This window comes from Salvelinus alpinus, chromosome 9, assembly GCF_045679555.1.
Source record: "Salvelinus alpinus chromosome 9, SLU_Salpinus.1, whole genome shotgun sequence".
Lineage (NCBI taxonomy): Eukaryota > Metazoa > Chordata > Actinopteri > Salmoniformes > Salmonidae > Salvelinus > Salvelinus alpinus.
Window position 1 is genome coordinate 47,640,324 of NC_092094.1, and position 23,508 is coordinate 47,663,831.

At 42.9% G+C, this 23,508-nt stretch overlaps 1 protein-coding gene across 3 annotated transcripts in view; it reads right to left on the reverse strand.

Annotated features, from left to right (window-relative positions):
• Positions 1-23,508, reverse strand: part of LOC139530242 (metabotropic glutamate receptor 8-like) — a 239,619-nt gene that overhangs the window by 98,551 nt on the left and 117,560 nt on the right. For all 3 annotated transcript variants that reach the window (XM_071326453.1, XM_071326452.1, XM_071326454.1), the window contains exon 3: positions 8,187-8,403. In XM_071326453.1, the coding sequence (XP_071182554.1) occupies positions 8,187-8,403 (217 nt within the window). The remainder of the gene's footprint in view (positions 1-8,186; positions 8,404-23,508) is intronic.

Genomic DNA, 23,508 nt, shown 5'->3' on the forward strand with positions numbered 1-23,508 from the left:
ATAGTCAAGAGGAATGTTGTGTGTGCATAGGGGAAAACAATCAACTGGTAAATGGCTCTTTGGATGAATAAAATACACATACACATCGATCACAGTGTTTATAGAAGAAGGACACTATCACCTTGAGACCAGAACTGCTCTGTTCTGGTAAGGAATGCTGCGTTTAATGTACTTTTGTTTCACCATACAGTATGCGTTGCAAGGGAGTTGATGAATGGCAGCCATCAACAGCATTGACTCTGGGAATTGAATAACTTTGCTCAAGGGTAATCTCTTGTGAACGAACCGCCCTTGCTGTCTCTGCCAGGCCGGTTCCCCTCTCTCCACTGGGATTCTCTGCCTCTAACCCTGTTACAGGGGCTGAGTCACTGGCTTGCTGGTGCTCTTTCATGCCGTCCCTAGGAGGGGTGCGTCACTTGAGTGGGTTGAGTTACTGACGTGATCTTCCTGTCTGGGTTGGCGCCCCCCCTTGGCTTGTGCTGTGGTGGAGACCTTTGTGGGTTATACTCGGCCTTGTCTCAGGATTGTAATGTTGGTGGTTGAGGATTTCCCTCTAGTGGTGCGGGGGCTGTGCTTTGGCAAAGTGGGTGGGGTTATATCCTTCCTGTTTGGCCCTGTCCGGGGGTTTCTTCGGATGGGGCCACAGTGTCTCCTGACCGCTCCTGTCTCAGCCTCCAGTATTTATGCTGCAGTAGTTTATGTGTCGGGGGGCTAGGGTCAGTTGGTTACCTGGAGTACTTCTCCTGTCTTATCCAGTGTCCTGTGTGAATTTAAGTATGCTCTCTCTAATTCTCTCGTTCTCTCTTTCTCTCTGAGAACCTGAGCCCTAGGACCATATGTCAGGACTACCGGGCATGATGACACCTTGCTGTCCCCAGTCCGCCTGGCCTTGCTGCTATTCCAGTTTCAACTGTTCTGTCTGCGGTTACGGAACCCCTACCTGTCCCAGACCTGCTGTTTTCAACTCTTAATGATCGGCTATGAAAAGCCAACTGAGATTTATTCCTGATTATTATTTGACCATGCTTGTCATTTATGAACATTTTGAAAATCTTGGCGCTCTCTAATTTTCTCCTTCTCTCTTTCTTTCTCTCGGAGGACCTGAGCCCTAGGACCATACGTCGGGACTACCGGCCGTGGTGACTCCTTGCTGTCCCCAGTCCGCCTGGCTTTGCTGCTATTCCAGTTTCAACTGTTCTGCCTGCGGTTATGGAACCCCTACCTGTCCCAGACCTGCTGTTTTCAACTCTTAATGATCGGCTATGAAAAGCCAACTGAGATTTATTCCTGATTATTATTTGACCATGCTTGTCATTTATGAACATTTTGAAAATCTTGGCTCTCTCTAATTTTCTCCTTCTCTCTTTCTTTCTCTCGGAGGACCTGGGCCCTAGGACCATGCGTCGGGACTGCCGCCCGTGGTGACTCCTTGCTGTCCCCAGTCCGCCTGGCCTTGCTGCTATTCCAGTTTCAGCTGTTCTGCCTGCGGTTATGGAACCGCCACCTGTCCCAGACCTGTTGTTTTTCAACTCTTGATGATCGGCTATGAAAAGCCAACTGAAAATTATTCATGATTATTATTTGACCATGCTTGTCACTTATGAACATTTTTGAACATCTTGGCATAGTTCTGTTATAATCTCCACCCGGCACAGCCAGAAGAGGACTGGCCACCCCTCATAGCCTGGTTCCTCTCTAGGTTTCTTCCTAGGTTTTGGCCTTTCTAGGGAGTTTTTCCTAGCCACCGTGCTTCTACACCTGCATTACTAGCTGTTTGGGGTTTTAGGCTGGGTGTCTGTACAGCACTTCGAGATATTAGCTGATGTACGAAGGGCTATATAAAATAAAATTGATTGATTGATTGATTGATAGACTACGTAAGCATAAATGGTAAATTATGCTAGATTTTAGTTCTGGGTTAACCAAGATTAGTTCTAGGGAAAGGTTTGGCTCTAAAGAACCCATAAGCCAAAATGAAAAGCTTATAGCAAAACTTGAAAGAATCAAAACAAAGAACTAGACAGTTGAATACAAATCCCCAGGTGGTCTTCCATCATATAGCTTTCACTTCTCCTGTCTAAATGGATTAGTGCAGATGAGAGAGATGTAACAGAGAGAGGAGGAAAGGATGGAAGCCACTTTAGACTATTTAGATGCACCTGGGACCTACTGAACTCTGATTGACCTCACACTTCCACTACCACAAGCACTACTGCCAACCCCAGGTGGGCAAAGTGTAAGCACAGGGTAGGAGTAGGAGCTAATGGCAAACATACATTTCAAACTTCAAATGTAAACCAGGAGAACATATATTTAATCTAACCCTAATAGGATTACCAGGCCTAAGACATTTATATTTAAAGACATTTTGATATTTTTACATGGGTGTTAGCGATTCTGCAGTTTAAAAATGAATGGTAATTCAAACGAGTTGGTCCTGGGCAAGAGACTAAATTCCATTTTCCATGATATTATGTAAATGGCTTCCTAGTCCATGACAATTTATCCATGCCAATGAGGTCAGAAACTCTGTGCCTTGTGAAAGTTTTCCGTCATTTCAACCAGCCTGGCAGCGAGACACATTTACGGTTACTCGGGTAGCAGTTGGCATCTTTATTTATCCTCTGGGAGGTTATTTTCCTCTGTGTAATAGTGATGGAGTCATTGCCGACTTTTAACATGAGGAGATACGCTTTTCCTCCGAGGCCCTCAGGTCTGGAGAGAAGCCTATGGAGTCTTGCAGTATGTTACAAGTGTAGATAATTGATTCTGAGCCCAATTGATTAGAGACAGCTAGCTCAGCAATGCTAACATGCTCACCTCTCACCATTACCAATAACAGGGGAGGTTATCATGTCTTGGGCGTGTGATCATTGACCCTCTGTTACTTTCTCACTCATCATTAGTCACGATTCATTCAGGATTATCCATAATTATGGTCGCATCCACATTAATGTAGAAGTGTTTAGAAACATATTCTATTCTTATTTATAATAAAAGTGACTCCAAAATGACACAATACCTTATTTACTATTGGGCACAAAACAATCTGAAACACAACCAAAACTAACTGCAAATGCATCCAACAAGTTTGGAGAGTCACAAGCTTGATGTAATCATTGCGTGCATGGAATATGGGACCAAAAACGACATTTTAGATGTGTCAGTGATTTTGACCCCTACCTTTTTGAGGCAAAAAAGTATTACCTGTTAAACAAAATCTCTTTCTCTGAGCCATTGTATTAGTATACTGTAAAATAATATAATTTCCCAATTTTTTGGAGCATACAATATAGCTCAGTATTTTTATTATTTATTTTATACAGTCATTATTGCTCATCTTTATCAAGGGTGTCAATCATTTCAGGCCCCACTGTGCATGTTACAGCTGATTCATTTTAATTCAGCAATGACAATATAATTAATATGTGGCCTTATTCCACACTGGCTGAAAGCTGAAATAGTAATTTAATCAGAGGGCTCAGAGATAACCGAGTTGTATTATGAGAGAGCCCCTAGAAAAAAATACAGCTGTGTACTTACTTGCGATATGGAGAATCAATTACACTGACTATTGCTATGAGGTTTGGGCGATCGCAACCTTCTCCTATCGTGACTATGTACCCATAACACATTGTGGTATACATCGCATTCAGAAAGTATTCATACCCTTTGACTTATTGCTAATTTTGATTCATTTAAAATGGATTAGGCCTGGTATGTTTTTCCCACCAATATACAATATATACCCCATAATGACAAAGTGAAAAGTGAAAACTTGTTTTTTAATAACTGTAGCATATTTATAAAATACTGAAATATCTCATTTACATATTGTAAATATTCAAAACCTGAGTCGATACTTTGTAGAAGGACCTTTTATCATGATTATAGCTTTGAGTTGTCTTTGGTATGTCTGTATCAGCTTTGCACATCTGGATATGTGGATTTTACCTAATTTTTCCTTGCAGATTCTTCTCAAACTCTGTTAACTTAGATGGGGAGCAGCGGGTTGAACAGCAATCTTCAAGTCTTTCCACAGATTTTCAATGGGATTCAAGTCTGGGCATTGGCTGGGCCACTCAAGGACTTTCACATTCTTGTTCAAAAGCCATTCCAGCTTTGTTTTGGCTGTAGTATGCTTGGGGTCATTGCAAATCTTCGCCCCATCTCTAAGGTCGTTTGCACTCTGAAGCAAGTTCTCATCAAGGATTTGCCTGTATTTAGGCCTCATTCATTGTTCCCTCTATTCCTACCAGTCTCCCAGTATGTGCCGCTGAAAAGCATCCCCATAGCATGATGCTGCCACCACCATGCTTCACAGTAAGGATGGTGTTAGACAGGTGATGACCTGTGCCTGGTTTTCTCCAGACATAGCACTTTTCATTCAGGCTATAGAGTAACATTTTTGTCTCATCAGACCACAGAATCTTTTGCATTATGATCTTAGTCTTTCACGTGCCTTTTTGCAAACTCTAGGTGTGCTGTCATATGCCTTTTTCTCAGGAGTGGCTTCCATCTGGCCACTGTCCACCAGATTGGTGAAGTACTGTATAAATGTATTTCTGGCAAGTTCTCACATCTCAGTCCCACACATCCCACTCTGACAGAACTACAGGGTTCATTGGGTTCTGGGTCACCACCCTGACCAAGGTCCTTCTTGCTCAGATGGCCAGCTCTAGGCAAATCTGGGTAGCTCCATATTTTTTCAATTTCCCAATGATGGAGACCACTGTGCTCTTGGAAAGTTAACACATCAATTATTTTATATCCTTCCCCAGATAGACTACATGACACAAAATATGTAGATACCTACTTGTCAAACATCTCATTCCAAAATCATGAACATTAATATGGAGTTTGTCCTCCCTTTGCTGCTATAACAGTTAAATAAAAATAAAAATAAAAAAGTAAAAAAATAAAAACAGCCTCCAAACTTCTGGGAAGGCGTTCCACTAGATGTTGGAACATTGCGGCGGAGACTTGCTTCCATTCAGCCACAAGAGCATTAGTGAGGTCGGACACTGATGTTGGGCGATTAGGCCTGGCTCGCAGTCAGTGTTCCAATTCATCCAAAAGTTGTTTGTTGGAGTTGATGTCAGGACTCTGTGCAGGCCAATCATGTTATTCCACACCGATCTCGACAAACCATATCTGTATGGACCTCGCTTTGTGCACGGGGGTATTGTCATGCTGAAACAGGAAAGGGCTTTTCCCAAACTGTTGCACAAAGTTGGAAACACAGAATCGTCTAGAATGTCATTGTATGCTGTAGAGTTAAGATTTCCCTTCACTGGAACTGTGTCCAGCTTGCTTTCTGGCATACAGCGACTTGACACGTGAACTTTCAAGGTGTCCCCTCCTGTTGAGACACTCTCATTTTCTTGCCTGACAGACACACACCCCAATGTGAGTGTGTTGTTGACGAAACATGTTTTACGAGCCTGAGTTACAATACTCTACACTTCCATTCATTTTCACATCGTGAATTTGATAAAAATATGAATTAATTGTGTGTTTTCTTGGCCTGATGTTTTTGATAGCCGTGTATTTCTTTCTCGGACAAATCTTTCTTTCTCTGAGAATTTCCTGTCAAGAAGAGAGACACAGAAGCCTCGCTAGCCTAGCTAGCCTGTAGCCTCAAATGGAGGATGCTAACAAACGTTTTCAACGCTGCAGGTGCTGTGTTTATTTTGCTTTATTCGAGGACAATGTGGACCACCCGGACTTTCAATAAAGCAACTGTTTGCTTGCAGAGGACTACAAGGGCGAAGTGGCTACTCTTGGCAAATAAGTAGCAAACTTACACAAGCTACTGGGGAATCCACGCCCGGCTAGTTTTTCTTTATCTTCTACCCCAGTAGCCGGAAGCCGCTTTGGCCTGGTGGAAGTGTCGCCGCTGAGTCGTTCAACTGTTCGGTCCTCTGCAGGTATTCCTCCCCAAAGGGATCTCCCCCTTCCCTGGAGAATGGAGTTAGTAGATTTTTCATGGATGACTTGGTGGATGTTCTTGTTCTCAATCCTACCAATCAGCCATGGAGATATATAATTCGCCGTGGAAGTCTAAAACAGTGACCTCTGGCAACAGGGGCCTCCTTGGCGAAAGCAAGCCCGGACCGGACACAGACTAGAAACAGCTTCGCAACCCTGGATCGAGAGGTTCCGGCACCTTCTTCCCTGGGGGCTTCCGATTCGAGATCAGATACGGATGTACCTGTGCCTTTATCTTCTGTTCTGTCTCCAGTGGCTTTTTACCTCAGGTTTACCTCAGGTTCAGATCCTCAGAGCTCCCCCTATCATCGGACCATGAGGCTGTCTAAGACTGCCCATTCATCATCCACGATGGATACTACAGCAAGCTCGGGTCCATCAGGCCATCGAGGGGTTTACGAAGGAACAGCCGGACCTTCTCAACCATTGCACCAGCTGTCGTCATTGGCAGCTCTATGGTTAGAAGCATCTTGGTTCCCGGGGCAAAAACCCTGTACTATCCTGGAGGATAAGTATGGGACATTAAAAGACTGCTTCCGGCTGTTCTATGACAGCTGCTGGGAGCTGAACCTGTCGTAGTCCATGTGAGGTCAAACGGCATTAGGAGGGCAAGCTCGAACTGCTGAAAATGTATTTTAAAGAACTGATCCTAGCTCTGAAAGATTACAAAAACCAGCCAATTATGTCAGATCCGGTACCATCGTTGGGCAGCGTGTGTGAAAGATTCATCATGCTACTGGCATTACACACCTGGCTAAAAGATTACTGTAGCTCTGTTGGAATAACTTTTATATATAAACAGAAGATGCTCTACAGGAATGATGAGTCCATCCAAATCATCTTGGCTCCTAGACTCGCATTTCAAGGCTGCATTGAGACAATGACTTACCAATGACCCAAGCCCACCTTAGATAATCCCTACCATTGTGTCGCTGAGTTGCCATAATGCTGCAGACAATGTACATTATCCCAGGGGCATTAGAAGTCAAAAAGTACAATACCAGTTAAAAGTTTTAGAACACCTACTTATTCAATGGTTTTTCTTTATTTTCACTATTTTCTACATTGTAGAATAATAGTGAAGACATCAAAACTATGAAATAACACATATGGAATCATGTAGTAACCAAAAAAGTGTTACACAAATCAAAATATATTTTATATTTCAGATTCTTCAAATAGTCACCCTTTTCCTTGGTTAAAAAAACAACAACAGATTTTGAGGTCCCAGGCTCTTATAATGGAAAGCTATTGTTCCTATGTAATTCCGTCTCCCAAATTGCAATTCCTATAGCTTCCACTAGATGTCAACAGTCTTTATTCAAGGTTTCAGGCTAGTTTTTTGAAAAACAAGCAAGAATTTTGAGTTTTGGTTAGGAGAGCACCGGAACAATATCAGTCTTTCGGCGCACGAGGGAGAGGGTGCACGCTTACTAATTTTGCTTTCCTATTGAACATACTACTTTCCGTATGAAATATTATAGTTTATTTACATTTTAGAGTACCTGAGGTTTGAATAGAAATGTTGATTCACTTGTTTGGACGGAGTTTAGCGGTAGCTTTTGGAACTCCTTTGTCTGCATGTTGAACGAGTGGATTACTGAAATCGATGGCGCCAACTAAACTGACTTTTTGGGATATAAAGAAGGATTTTATCTAACAAAACGACCATTCATGTTGTAGCTGGGACCCTTGAGATTGCAAACAGAGGAAGATCTTCAAAAGTAATTGATTTATTTAATCGCTATTTGTGATTTTATGAAGCCTCTGCTGGTTGAAAAATATGTTGATGTGGGGTGCCGTCCTCAGACAATCGCATGGTATACTTTCGTCGTAAAGCCTATTGTAAATCGGACAATGCAGTTAGATTAATATAATTTCAAATCTTAAATTATTGTAAGATTTGTATGTTCATGAATGTTTAATATTCCGATTATTTATTTGAATTGCGCGCCCTCCAATTTCACCGGATGATAGGCGTTCCCGCTAGCCTATCCCTAAGAATAAACGCCTTGCTGTGTATTAGGAGAGAAAGACACTTTTGGATTCAATCACATTTCTTTATCATCCATCATGGCGTCACAAAGATAGCTCACATTTAGTAGCCATATCTATAAAAATCTTCAATAGAGTTTCAGTAAAAACCTCATTGAGCAGCCATTTTGTGCCAGTAAAAAGAGCCCCATCCCACTTACCAGACTCTCTGGAGATCTGGACGAAAGCCTCCACGCCACTTTCACCGTAATTCCCCTCCGAGGCCAGTGTCGACACATAGTTCCAGCCCATCGCCGTGACGATGTCCAGCATGGCCTGAGCTTGGTAGGAGTCTGGTGGCACCACACGGGAGAAGAAGTCGTAGCGTGTGTTGTCACTCAGCTCGGGCGCCGTGGATGCATAGCTGATCTGAGGGATCTGTGCAGACAAGGAAGACATAGTGTAAGTATTTACTGAAAAACTAGTAATTGTTCAATTACACAATGGAAACTACACCCCAGACATCTATTATATGTTACACATGAGAATCGCAATGGAAAGACAAATCCCTGCGACGTTGTCAGAACTTTTAAGAACTACCTGACTTAAAACTTAATTTCATCCTGTTTAAGGAGCACATTCACCCCAAAAAGAACTTCAAAACCAAAGGGAACCACAATTTCATAATTCTCAGCTGGACACAGCGTAATGGAGAAGAGAGGGGAAACTGTAAGGTGGAATTAGACAGACAGACAGGCAGGCGGGCGGGCGGGCGGACGGACACACAGACAGACGGACACACGGACAGACAGACACACGGACAGACAGACACATGGACAGACGGATACACGGACAGACAGACAGACACACGGACAGACGGATACACGGACAGACAGACAGACAGACAGACACACGGACAGATAGGGAGAACTGGCATAGCCAGGGAAGGTTGGAGAGTGATTGAAGGACTGATTGATTTCACTTCAGTCAAAGGCCAGGGTGCGCGGGCAGGCCCTACAGGCTGGACTCATTGGCATTCAAAGAGAGGGGGAATGGAAGAAAGAAAGAAAGACAGGCAAAGGCCTGCCAGCAATACAAATTCCACTCATTGGCTGGCAGCTTGAGCCGATCTCAGCTCATTCACAGACTGCAACAAATTAAACCGGCTGTAAATACAAATGCATCTGGTGGCCAATGCCAACGTTCTGTCAATCCCAGAAGGTTAACCCTTGAACTGGGATTTCAGAGCCATAGGATAACAATAGCTAAATGAATACCAGAGGCAATAAGTGATTTACTCTCAACATTAATGAACTTATGCCATTAAGTGATTAAGATCTAGGTTGAAACAAATACAACTCGTATTGCCTTTAGTCCTTATATGAACAACTTAATTTCCAGGGACCAAAGAGCCTGCTTGTGGTTGTCCTTATCTTTCCATTAGCACATAATTGAAAAAGAGAAAAAGAGGGACGTTTGTACCCCTAAAGTTAATCTATAGCTTTAATTTATCAGTTAAGGAGAGACTCAACCAGAATGTACTGTGGCTTCAAAGAACTAGCTCTGTCCGTACACTCTAAAAAATGTTGGGTCGTTCAGATGACCCAACTGTTGGGATGCAGGCATTGGTTCACTTAGTTGGGTTGTTTTCTTTAAAAAGAGAAGGTTGGGTTGTTGATGCTGGGTTATTGATGCTGGGTTATTGAGCTATGACCCAGTCGGTCAGATCAGAAGACTAGAGAGGCGTGGCTTATTAGTGATGTGGCTTTCAGATAGTTATTTTTGGCCACTCGTGAGATTATATGTAATTCCAGTTAATCTGTTCTGTTGTATTGTTATCACATGTTAAGTTTGAACACTTACATTTTTATAGCTGTAATGAGAATCCAAATGTATTAGTTCCTTGAGAGCCTATACAAAACCCAACGTTGGGATAGTTACTACTTTGTTACAATATGTAAATATTATCATTGTTATTATTATATTAGAATATGCAATGTGCAAAAACAAATTACGAAAGAAAGTTACAGACACACATATATCAGACCCCCAAGACATGCTAACCTCTCAACATTACAATAACGGGAGTTTAGCATTTTTGGTGGGTGTATGATATGTGCGTCTGTAACTTTCTCACTCATCATTATTCACGATTCATTCAGGATTATCCGTAATCATGTGTTTAGTGTTTTGAAACATATTCCATTCTTATTTACAATAAAAGTGACTCCCTAAATGACACAATACGTTATTTACCATTAATTTCTATCGGCCACAAAATAATCTGAAACACAACCATAACAAACAGCAAATGCATCCAACAAAGTCACAAGCTTGATGTAGTCATTGCGTACTATGACTATGGGAACAAATACTGCATTTTTTTACGACAAAAATGCACATATAAGTGAATTTGTCCAAAAACTTTTGCTCCCCTAAAATGGGGGAACTATGTACAAAAAGTATTGTAATTTCTAAATGGTTCACCCGATATGGATGGAAATACCCTCAAATTAAAGGTGACAGTGCCCTTTAACCTCTTAGTCATTGTTTGATTTCAAATCCAAATGCTTCACGGTCCCAATAATTAAGGAGGGCACTGTAGCTGCTCTACTAGTGCCAAAATTTGTTAGCAAATGTAATTAAAAGTTGAACCTATTCATCTATGGCAAAGATACTTACAGTGCCTTCAGAAAGTATTCACACCCCTTGACTTTTTCTTATAAATTAATTAAAAATGAAAATCTGAAATGTCTTGAGTCAATAAGTGTTCAACCCCTTTGTTATGGCAAGCCTAAATACGTTCAGGAGTATAAATGTGCTTAAGTCACATAATAAATAGCATGGATTCACTCTGCTTGCAATAATAGTGTATAACATGATTTTAGAATGACTACTTCATCTCTGTACCCCACACATACAATCATCTTAAAGGCCCCTCAGTCGAGCTGTGAATTTCAAACACAGATTCAACCACAAATACCACAGAGGTTTTCCAATGCCTCGCAAAGAAGGGCACCTATTGGTAGATGGGTAAAAGTAAAAAAAAGCAAACATTGAATATCCCTTTGAGCATGGTGAAGTTATTAACTAGACTTTGGATGTTGTATCAATACACCCAGTCAATACAAAGCCTCAAATGTGCACACATTTGTTTACATCCCTATTAGTGAGCATTTCTCCTTTTCCAAAAGAATCCATCCACCTGACAGGTGTGGCATATCATGAAGCTGATTAAACAGCATGATCATTACAAAGGTGCACCTTGTGCTGGGGACAATACAAGGCCACATCAAAATGTATAGTTTAGACACACAACACAAAGCAACACATTTCTCAAGTTCTGAGGGAGCATGCAATTGGTATGCTGACTGCAGGAATGTCCACCATTGCCAAATAATTGAATGTTCATTTCTCTACTATAAGCCATTTTAGAGAATTTAGCAGTACGGCCAACCAGCCTCACAACCGCAGACCGCATGTAAACATGCCGGCCCAGGACCTTCACGTCCTGCTTCTTCAACTGCGGGATCGTCTGAATCTAGCCACCTGGACAGCTGATGAAACTGTTGGTTTGCACAACCAAATAACCGTCTCAGGGAAGCTCATCTTGTCTATCTCCGCAGATTCTTTGATCTGACTGTATTTCGGCATCATAACCAACTTCAGTGCTCACCAGCATGCTGGAGAAGTGTGCTCTTCACGGATAAATCACAGTTTTTAACTGTACTGGGCAGATGGCAGACAGTGTGTATGGCGTCGTGTGGGCGAGTGGTTTGCTGACGTCAACGTTGTGAACAGAGTGCCCCATGTTGGGTGGTGGGGTAATGGTATGGGCAGACGTAAGCTATGGACAACAAACACAATTTAATTTTATCGATGACAATTATAATTGACAGATATACCGTGACGAGATCCTGATGCCCATTGTCGTGCCATTCATCCACTGCCATCACCTCATATTTCAGCATGATAATGGACAGCCCTATGTCGCAAGGATCTGTACACAACACCTGGAAGCGGAGAATGTCCCAGTTCTTCCATGGCCTTCATACTCACCAGACATTCCTGTGCTGTTTGTAACTACCCTGGTAGGTTGACTGACAACCTGAACCAGGTTGCAGGCACTGGTTACAGTTTGAAGTTTTTTTATTGAGTGGGCAGTTTGATGAAAGCCAGTCAATATTTAAATCACCCACAAAATATACTTCTCTGTTGATATCACATAAAATATCAAGCATTATCCAGATACTGACTGTTAGCACTTCGTGGTCTATAGCAGTTTCCCACAAGAATGGGCTTTAGGTGAGGCAGATGAACCTGTAGCCATATTACTTCAACAGTATTTAACATGAGATGTTTACAGAAATGTGGTTCTGAATATAGGCCGCGGTAGATGTCATAACCATCTATTGCTACCACTGTATCATCAAAGGTATTATCAGAGTGAGCTTCAGAGATAAATGTAATCTGTAACAACTAAGTTATTGACTTCGCAAACATTATTTCTTAGGCTACATATGTTAATACGGGCTATTTTTGTAGCACTTTTTTAATGCTTTACTGGGAAGCTTATCAGAAGTAGACTTGCTCATGTTATTTATATTGGAGCTGATAGTGCACGGTGAGCTGCACACAGTGGACTTCCTACTAGGGCACACCGCCTCAGTGCTAACACTGTAACCATGGTTTATAGGCACATGATTACTGCATACAATAGCTGTAGGATCAACGGAGGTATTCAGGGCAGTTAGGGGGATATACATTAAGTTACTTACATTGTGTCTGCCAACGCCCCTGGGATAATGTACATTAGATGCAGCATTATGACAACTCAGCGTCACAATGTTTGGGCACAGGTCTGTGCCCAAACAATTCAAGCTTCTACTTTTAAAAATCCACCTTTCCAGAAATAATTCTCTCACCATTGCCGCTTGTTATAGGTGCCCTGGACACCATATGTGAATTGATTGCCCCCCATCTATCTTCAGAGTTCGTACTGTTAGGTGACCTAAACTGGGATATGCTTTACACCCCGGCCGTCCTACAATCTAAACTATTTGCCTTCAATCTCACACAAAATATCAAGGAACCTACACCAGGTACAACCCTAAATCCGTAACCATGGGCACTCTCATAGATATCATCCTGACCAACCTGCCCTCTAAATACACCTCTGCTGTCTTCAACCAGGATCTCAGCGATCACTGCCTCATTGCCTGCATCCGTAATGGGTCCGCGGTCAAACGACCACCCCTCATCACTGTCAAACGCTCCCTTAAACACTTCAGCGAGCAGGCCTTTCAAATCGACCTGGCCCGGGTATCCTGGAAGGATATTGACCTCATCCCGTCAGTAGAGGATGCCTGGTTGCTCTTTAAAAGTGCTTACCTCACCATCTTAAATAAGCATGCCCCATTCAAAAAATGTAGAACTAAGGACAGATATAGCCCTTGGTTTACCCCAGACTTGACTTCCCTTGACAAGCACAAAAACATCCTGTGTTGTACTGCATTAGCATCAAATAGCACCCGCGATATGCAACTTTTCAGGGAAGTCAGGAACCAATATACACAGTCAGTTGGGAAAGCTAAGGCTAGCTTTTTCAAACAGAAATTTGCATCCTGTAGCACTAATTCCAAAAAGTTTTGGGACACTGTAAAGTCCATGGAGAAGGCTAGGAAACACTGTCACCACCGATAAATCTTCGATAATCGATCATTTCAATAAGCATTGGTTTTAACAACTTTTGTACTTTTTAACTAATTTAAATGTAATATTCAAATGCTGTGTTTTATGCTTTTACGCTTTTATGCCGTTTTTATGTGTATAAAATGATGTGCAAAAATATGAGCTGTTTTAAAGGAATTGTAATAATAAATAAAATTGACCAATGGCCCCCTGATCTCCCCGTGTCTGCCAGCAGGGGAGGACCTAATGCCCCAGCTCGTGCTGTGCGGGGTGGGCCAAAGGCCTATTCCACCAAAGGCCTTCACAAAGCTCTAGCCCACCCTCACGTGTCTGAAGGAAGCACTGTTGTCCTCCCGCAACCTGCTGGTAGCGAAATGAGTAGAGACCACCCCCCAGGCAGTGGCCATGGTAGCCACGGAATCCCTGGGGTGGTACAGAAGAAAGGGGGCCTCGACCCCAGGCGAAGGGTCCCCCACAACACCCAAGGTCCCGGCGACCACGGCCTGACAGCGCTGCGGCGCCTAGGGCAATGCGCCTAGGGGAGGGATCTCCTCTGGGCCCCGACGGACAGGATGGAAATTGATTCGAGGAGCAGGAGGAGGCGAGTTTGATAAGGACTCACCCCGTTCCTGTACAAAGGACCAAAGTGACTTTTTAACATGTTTTTCATGTCTTAAAAATGTTTTACTTTTGTTAAATAATTTATACACATTTTAAATGGCTTTTACAGAATTGGATGTTTTACATAAAAAAGTAAAAAAAATGTTTTATTGGTTTTAACAACATGTACTTTTTAACTAACTTAATTGTAATATTCAAATACTGTGTATTATGCTTTTATGCCGTTTTTATGTGTATAAAAGGATGTGCAAAAATATATGAGCTGTTTTAAAGGAAATGCTACAATAAAACTTTTCCAAAAGAAAAACTGTCTTCCATATTTAACCCAACCCCTCTGAATCAGAGAGGTGTGGGGGGCTCTGTAATTGAAGTCATCGTGGACTTCAGTCAGTGCCCACGTCATTTTAGGTAGTTTGATAAATCCTTCAGCATGGCAGTCATTCTGGTTGCAGGTTGTGGGTGATTATCCTCACTCTGGCTGGATTCTGATAGGAATTACTAGACACTTCACAAACCAGCATATTGTGATTTGCAGGTCTGATGTGGCCCATCATCCAGGATTTTCAGCTCACACTGCTGAGGATAACTGGGCCATTATATGATATATTTTCATAAAGGGTTTACTTTTAATTGAAGCACATTCACTTAGGCAGTCTCTTGGTGAAGGCTTCAGGAATATATCTATATATTTTAATGCAACAACCATCTCTCTCTCACTAACAAACTCAGTCATGTGTGGGCATCACTCACATTTGATCAAAAGGCATGCTGGGAAATATGCAAACACAGCTTTACGCCCTACAGTTTTAAAACAACACCCCCAGTGTTTAGTGTTTAAAACCTAAACAATGTGTGCTGAATAAACATTTTCATGTGTTTAAAAGGCTAAATACAAGGCCTGCACTGAATGTACCAGTCGTGCTTTGCAAGATAGAACAAATCTGTTTCGGTTTCCAGAGTTTACGCACTCTAATGAAAATGTCGTGTCAGCATTGACCACCACCTGCTTCACTAAAATTGATCACCGGTTAATCATTATGTAGGTGACAGGTTGCATGTAATTTCTATTTTCCTAATGGTTGTCAATTTCATCAGCATCACACTGCCATACTAGCCGTAGGTCTACTTTTTTCCTTTAAACTCTCCCATCAATGTACACTGCTCAAAAAAATAAAGGGATATACTAAAATAACACATCCTAGATCTGAATGAATGAAATATTCTTATCAAATACTTTTTTCTTTGCATAGTTGAATGTGCTGACAACAAAATCACACAAAAATTATCAATGGAAATCAAATTTATCAACCCATGGAGGTCTGGATTTGGAGTCACACTCAAAATTAAAGTGGAAAACCACACTACAGGCTGATCCAACTTTGATGTAATGTCCTTAAAACAAGTCAAAATGAGGCTCAGTAGTGTGTGTGGCCTCCACGTGCCTGTATGACCTCCCTACAACGCCTGGGCATGCTCCTGATGAGGTGGCGGATGGTCTCCTGAGGGATCTCCTCCCAGACCTGGACTAAAGCATCCGCCAACTCCTGGACAGTCTGTGGTGCAACGTGGCGTTGGTGGATGGAGCGAGACATGATGTCCCAGATGTGCTCAATTGGATTCAGGTCTGGGGAACGGGCGGGCCAGTCCATAGCATCAATGCCTTCCTCTTGCAGGAACTGCTGACACACTCCAGCCACATGAGGTCTAGCATTGTCTTGCATTAGGAGGAACCCAGAGCCAACCGCACCAGCATATGGTCTCACAAGGGGTCTGAGGATCTCATCTCGGTACCTAATGGCAGTCAGGCTACCTCTGGCGAGCACATGGAGGGCTGTGCGGCCCCCCAAAGAAATGCCACCCCACACCATGACTGACCCACCGCCAAACTGGTCATGCTGGAGGATGTTGCAGGCAGCAGAACATTCTCCACGGCGTCTCCAGACTCTGTCACGTCTGTCACATGTGCTCAGTGTGAACCTGCTTTCATCTGTGAAGAGCACAGGGCGCCAGTGGCGAATTTGCCAATCTTGGTGTTCTCTGGCAAATGCCAAACGTCCTGCACGGTGTTGGGCTGTAAGCACAACCCCCACCTGTGGACGTCGGGCCCTCATACCACCCTCAAGGAGTCTGTTTCTGAACGTTTGAGCAGACACATGCACATTTGTGGCCTGCTGGAGGTCATTTTGCAGGGCTCTGGCAGTGCTCCTCCTGCTCCTCCTTGCACAAAGGCGGAGGTAGCGGTCCTGCTGCTGGGTTGTTGCCCTCCTACGGCCTCCTCCACGTCTCCTGATGTACTGGCCTGTCTCCTGGTAGCGCCTCCATGCTCTGGACACTACGCTGACAGACACAGCAAACCTTCTTGCCACAGCTCGCATTGATGTGCCATCCTGGATGAGCTGCACTACCTGAGCCACTTGTGTGGGTTGTAGACTCCGTCTCATGCTACCACTAGAGTGAAAGCACCGCCAGCATTCAAAAGTGACCAAAACATCAGCCAGGAAGCATAGGAACTGAGAAGTGGTCTGTGGTCACCACCTGCAGAACCACTCCTTTATTGGGGGTGTCTTGCTAATTGCCTGTAATTTCCACCTTTTGTCTATTCCATTTGCACAACAGCATGTGAAATTTATTGTCAATCAGTGTTGCTTCCTAAGTGGACAGTTTGATTTCACAGAAGTGTGATTGACTTGGAGTTACATTGTGTTGTTTAAGTGTTCCCTTTATTTTTTTGAGCAGTGTATTTAATACATTGTGTTTTTCCATTATCCTACACAGACAATTACAGTTATTTTTGATATTTTGCATGGAGTTTTTAAAGCAGTACATAGCTGTGCCAGCGAATTTCACTGTGCAAGAAACAAATATCAGATGCTGGAATGACAGGGGCTGTTATGATATTTTAATCTCAAAACACACCAACGTCTTCATTTTGATCATCATCATCATTATATTTTAGAGTCCTAGTACAACAACAGCAAGCTCGTCATAAGTCTCAGACCTCTTGGCATAATGCCCAAAACAATGATGGTTAGAGTACTTCCAGCGGATATGTGTTTTTTTGTTAATTATTGTTTTATTTTGTAATATATATTGTTTTATTATTTAATGTTTTAAATGCCCATAAAAGTGTGGTTATTTTGAGTACATTTTACTGTTTCAAAACAAGCTGTTCAAGCCCAACTAGGTTTCAAGCAGCAGTTCTGGGCATTCGGCCTGCCACCCAGTGCTTGGATCGCATTGCCAGTTATTACATTGCCTGCTAACGGGCGGGACTGCATCAATGAGATTGCAGAATTTCATCACATGATTTTTACAGCACAAAGTAAATGGCAGCTAAAATGAGCACCCAGGCCTTCTGCAACTGCTCTTTCGGGTACTAAACAGATTGTGCTAAAAAGCAAATTGTAAGGAACCTGTAAATAAATAATCATGACCGTCATTGGGAGACTGGGACCTGATAAACTGGATATCCACATTCATCAACAGACGAAGGACAGACGGATACACTAGCCAGAACCTTCTTGCGGATCTGGTAGGACAAAACAATGGCTCTGTGCCCAATTCGCCACACTGTTTTTTGATTCCCCTGCATTTCATCAGATGCTAGCTAGTGGGTAAGCTAGCCACCGGTAGCTTGCTAGCTCGCATGCAAATTTCAAGTCTAACTAAAGTTAACTGGCAAGCTCATCATGCGTGCGTGTGATCAAATGAATCGCACGCACGCGCACACACACAACATCCCCGTTTGCACCATTCACTTCCATATTGATAGTAGCTCCACTCCTTCTGGCTGACCAGTGATGATAATTGATTGAAAAAAAGACTGAGGGAGAAAAGCTCATTTGGCATGACATGACAGCCAGGTCTCTTCTTTCTATGTTTTTTAGAAATGTAGCTCTCATGTACTTTCCCTGGCTGTGTATCTCTCTCCTCCTTCCTCTCTCTCTCATTTTCTCCACGATTAGTGTGTTAGAGTTTTGGGAGCTTTCTGACAAGGTCTCTTCCTAACCAGATGCTGGCCACAGGAACATCCATAGGTGACATGATCTGATGTGACTTCATTATTCCTACCCTTCTACAGTAGATGACAGTAGCATCCTGGGACCAATCTGACTTCTATTATTTGACTGCTTGACTGCACTGTAAGGTTACTGTCCCTCCTTGTTATGTTTTTAAGATATTGTTTGTTATGTAAAACTATTCCGCATTGCAACCCAAATAGAATGAGCAAAATGTTTTACATGTTATCGCGTAGTTGAAAGGAGGTAATTGTAAAGGAAATATGTCAAGCATACAGAATATTGGAAGCCAAACTTTCCATTGGGCTTTATATATCTTCACATTGTTTACTCATTGTGCTTACATGTGGAAATCCCCTGAGGTTACATATACAGTGCCTTCAGAAAGTATTCATACCCCTTGACTTAATCCACATTTTGTTGTGTTACAGCCTGAATTCAAAATGGATGAAAAATATTTTGTTTCTCACCCATCGACACGCAATACCTCACAACGACGAAGTGAAAACATGTTTTCCTCTGTCCAGTATCTGTGTTATTCTGTGTTATCTTAATCTTTTTTTTTATTGGCCAGTCTGAGATATGGCTTTTTCATTGCAACTCTGCCTAGAAGGCCAGCATCCCGGAGTCGTCTCTTCACTGTTGACGTTGAGACTGGTGTTTTGCGGGTACTATTTAATGAAGCTGCCAGTTGAGGACTTGTGAGGCGTCCATTTCTCAAACTAGGCTCTCTAATGTACTTATCCTCTTGCTCAGTTGTGCACCAGGGCCTCACACTCCTCTTTCTATTCTGGTTAGTGCCAGTTGTCGCTGTTATGTGAAGGGAGTAGTACACAGCGTTGTACAAGATCTTCAGTTTTTTGGCAATTTTTCACATGGAATAGCCTTAATTTTTCAGAACAAGAATAGACTGACAAGTTTCAGAAGAAAGTTCTTTGCTTCTGGCCATTTTGAGCCTGTAATCGAACCCACAAATGCTGATGCTCCAGATACTCAACTAGTCTAAAGAAGGCCAGCTTTTTTTCTTCTTTAATCAGGACAACAGTTTTCAGCTGTGCTAACATAATTGCAAAAGGGTTTTCTAATTATCAATTAGCATTTTAAAATGATGAACTTGGATAAGCTAACACAACGTGCCATTGGAACACATGAGTGATGGTTGCTGATAATGGGCCTCTGTACGCCTATGTAGATATCCTATAGAAAATCTGCCGTTTCCAGCTACAATAGTCATTTACAACGTTAACAATGTCTACACTGTATTTCTGATCAATTTGATGTTATTTTAATGGACAACAATGTGCTTTTCTTACAAAAACAAGGACATTTCTAAGTGACCCCAAACTTTTGAACGGTAGTGTAATTATTCACACCCGAGTCAATACTTTGTAGAAGCACCTTTGGTGGCGATTACAGTTTTGAGGCGTCTTATATATGTTTGTATCAGCTTAGCACATATGGATTTGTGGATTTTCTTCCACTCTTCCTTGCAGATATTTTCAAGCTATCTTAAATTAGATGGGGAGCGTAGGTAAACAGCAATCTTCAAGTCTTTCCACACATTTTCAATGGTATTCAAGTCTAGGCTTTGGCTGGGCCACTCCAGGATTTTCAAATTCTTGTTCTGAAGCCATTCCAAATTTGCTTTGGCTGTATACTTGGGGTCATTGACCTGTTGGAATGTAAATCTGTGCCCCAGTCTAAGGTCCTTTGCACTCTGAAGCAGGTTCTCATCAAGGATTTGCCTGTATTTGGCTTCATTAATTGTTACCTCTATCCTTACCAGTCTTCTAGTCCATGCTCCTGAAAAACATCCCCATATCATGATACTGCCACCACCATGCTTCATGGTAGGGATGATGTTTGACGACTGATAAGCTGTGCCTAGTTCTCTCCAGCCATAGCGCATTCTATTCCGACCAAAAGGTTAATTTTTGTCTCATCAGACCGCCGAATCATTTGCCTTATGCTCTCAGAGTGTTTCACGTGCCTTTTTGCATACTCCAGGTGTGCCTTTTTGCCTTTTTCTCAGGAGTGGCTTCCGTCTGGCCACTGTCCCATAAAGCCCAGATTGGTGAAGTGCTGTTGTTCTTCTGGCCCAATGTTTTATAACCTTCCCCAGATATTTGCCTCATTACAATCTCTGAGATCTATGGGCAGTTCCTTGGACTTCATAGTATAGTTTCTGCCCTAACATGCACTGTCAACTGTGGGACCTTATACACTGATTGTATAAAACATTAAGAACACCTTAATATTGAGTTGCACCCCCCCTTTAGCACTCAAACAGCCTCAATTGGTCAGGACTGGATGTCCTTTGGGTGGTGGACCATGGGAAACTGTTGAAAAACCCAGCAGTGTTGCAGTTGTTTACACAAACCGGTGCGCCTGGCACCTACTAACATACCCCGTTCAAAGGCAATTCGATATTTTGTCTTGCCCATTCACCCTCTGAATGGCAGACAATCCATGTCTCAAGGCTTAAAAATCCTTCTTTAACCCGTCTCCTCCCCTTCATCTACACTGATTGAAGTGGATTTAAGAATTAATAAGTGATCATAGCTTTCACCTGGATTCACCTGGCTAGTCTATGTCGTGGAGAGAGCAGGAGCAGGTGGTCTTAATGTTTTGTACACTCAGTGTATAGATGTGTTTCTTTCTAAATCGTGTCCAGGCAATTGAATTGGCCACAGGTGGACTCCAATCCAGTTGTACTGACATCTCAATGATGATCAAAGGAAATTGGATGCACCTGAGCTCAATTTGGAGTATCATAGCAAAGGGGTGAGAATATTTATGTAAATTAGATATTTATGGATTTATTTTCAATAAATTCGCTAACATTTCTAAAAAAAAAATTCACGTTTTCATTATGGACGATTTAATACATTTTGAATTGATGTTGTAACACAAAATGTGGAATAAGCCAAAGGGTATGAATACTTTATGAAGGCTCTGTATAAATGAATCTATTGCCGATGTGACCTGGTTCTATCTGCGATACTCCTCTCAGATGTGAATTTCCCTCGCTTCTCTATGTGAAATTCAGTGCGAGAGACGGAACACATGTACTCTGTTTTTCTGCTTCATTCCAACTCTATTTTCTGATGTTGACAGTATTTCAGAGGTATGTAGACTATACAACTTAAAAACAGGATTACGTCCTGGAAGAAACTCCTCTTTATTCTAATGAAGAAATATACGCTATTCCAATATTCTTTGACGATATCAATTCAAATCAAATGTTATTAGTCACATGCGCCGAAAACGACAGGTTTTCACCTTACAGTGAAATGCTTACTTACGAGCCCCTAACCAACAATGCAGTTTAAAAAAATAAGGATAAGAATAAGAAATAAAGGTAACATGTAATTAAAGAGAAGCAGTAAAATAACAATAGCGAGACTATATACAGGGGGGTACCGTTACAGAGTCAATGTGCATGGGCACCGGTTAGTTGAGGTAATATGTACATGAAGGTAGAGTTATTAAAGTGACTATGCATAGATGATAACAACAGAGACTAGCAGCGAAGTAAAAGGGGGCGAGGGTGGGTGTAAGGGGGGGGGGGGGGGGGGCAATTCAAATAGTCTTTGACAATTTTTAGGGCCTTCCTCTGACACCGCCTGGTATATAGGTCCTGGATGGCAGGACACTTGGCCCCGGTGATGTACTGGGCCTTACACAGTGCCCTTGGTAGTGCCTTGCGCTCGGAGGCCGAGCAGTTGCCATACCAGTCGGTGATGCAACCCGTCAGGATGCTCTCGATGGTGCAGCTCTAAAACTTTTTGAGGATCTGAGAACCCATGCCATATCTTTTCAGTCTCCTGAGGGGGAATAGGTTTTGTCGTTCCCTCGTCACGACTGTCTTGGTGTGTTTGGACCATGTTTGTTTGTTGGTGATGTGGATGCCAGGGAACTTGAAGCTCTCAACCTGCTCCACTACAACCCCGTCGATGAGAATAGGTGCGTGCTCGGTCCTCTTTTTCCTGTTGTCCACAATCATCTCCTTTGTCTTGATCACGTTGAGGGAGAGGTTGTTGTCCTGGCACCACACGGCCAGGTCTCTGACCTCCTCCCTCTAGGCTGTCTCATCGTTGTCGGTGATCAGGTCCACAACTGTTGTGTCATCGGCAAACTTAATGATGGTGTTGGAGTCGTGCAGTCATCAGTGAACAAGGAGTACAGGAGGGGACTGAGCACGCACCCCTGAGGGGCCCCTTTGTTGAGGATCAGCGTGGCGGATGTGTTCTTATCCACACTTACCACCTGGGGGCGGCCCGTCAGGAAGTCCAGGATCTAGTTGCAGAGGGAGGTGTTTAGTCCCAGGGTACTTAGCTTAGTGATGATCTTTGAGGGCACTATGGTGTTGAACGCTGAGCTGTAGTCAATGAATAGTTTTCTCACATAGGTGTTCCTTTTGTCCAGGTGGGAAAGGGCAGTGTGGATTGCAATAGAGATTGCATCATCTGTGGAGCTGTTGGGGCGGTATGCAAATTGGAGTGGGTCTAGGGTTTCTGGGATAATGGTGTTGATGTTAGCCATGACCAGCCTTTCAAAGCATTTCATGGCTACAGATGTGAGTGCTACGGGTCGGTAGTCATTTAGGCAGGTTACCTTAGTGTTCTTGGGCACAGGGACTATGGTGGTCTGTTTAAAACATGTTGGTATTACAGACTCGGACAGGGAGAGGTTGAAAATATCAGTGAAGACACTTGCCAGTTGGTCAGCGCAGGTTCGCAGCATACGTCCTAGTAATCTGTCTGGCCCTGCGGCCTTGTGAATGTTGACCTGTTTAAAAGTCTTACTCACATCGGCTGCGGAGAGCGTGATCACACGGTCTTCCGGAACAGCTGATGTTCTCATGCATGTTTCAGTGTTATTTGCCTCGAAGCGAACATAGAAGTAATTTAGCTCGTCTGGTAGGCTCGTGTCACTGGGCAGCTCTCGGCTGTGTTCCCTTTGTAGTCTGTAATAGTTTGCAAGCCCTGCCACATCCGACGAGCGTCAGAGCCGGTGTAGTATGATTCGATCTTAGTCCTGTACTGACGCTTTGCCTGTTTGTTCGTTGGAGGGCATAGAGGGATTTCTTATAAGCTTCCGGGTTAGAGTCCCGCTCCTTGAAAGCGGCAGCTCTAGCCTTTAGATCAGTGCGGATGTTGCCTGTAATCCATGTCTTCTGGTTGGGGTATGTACATACGGTCACTGTGGG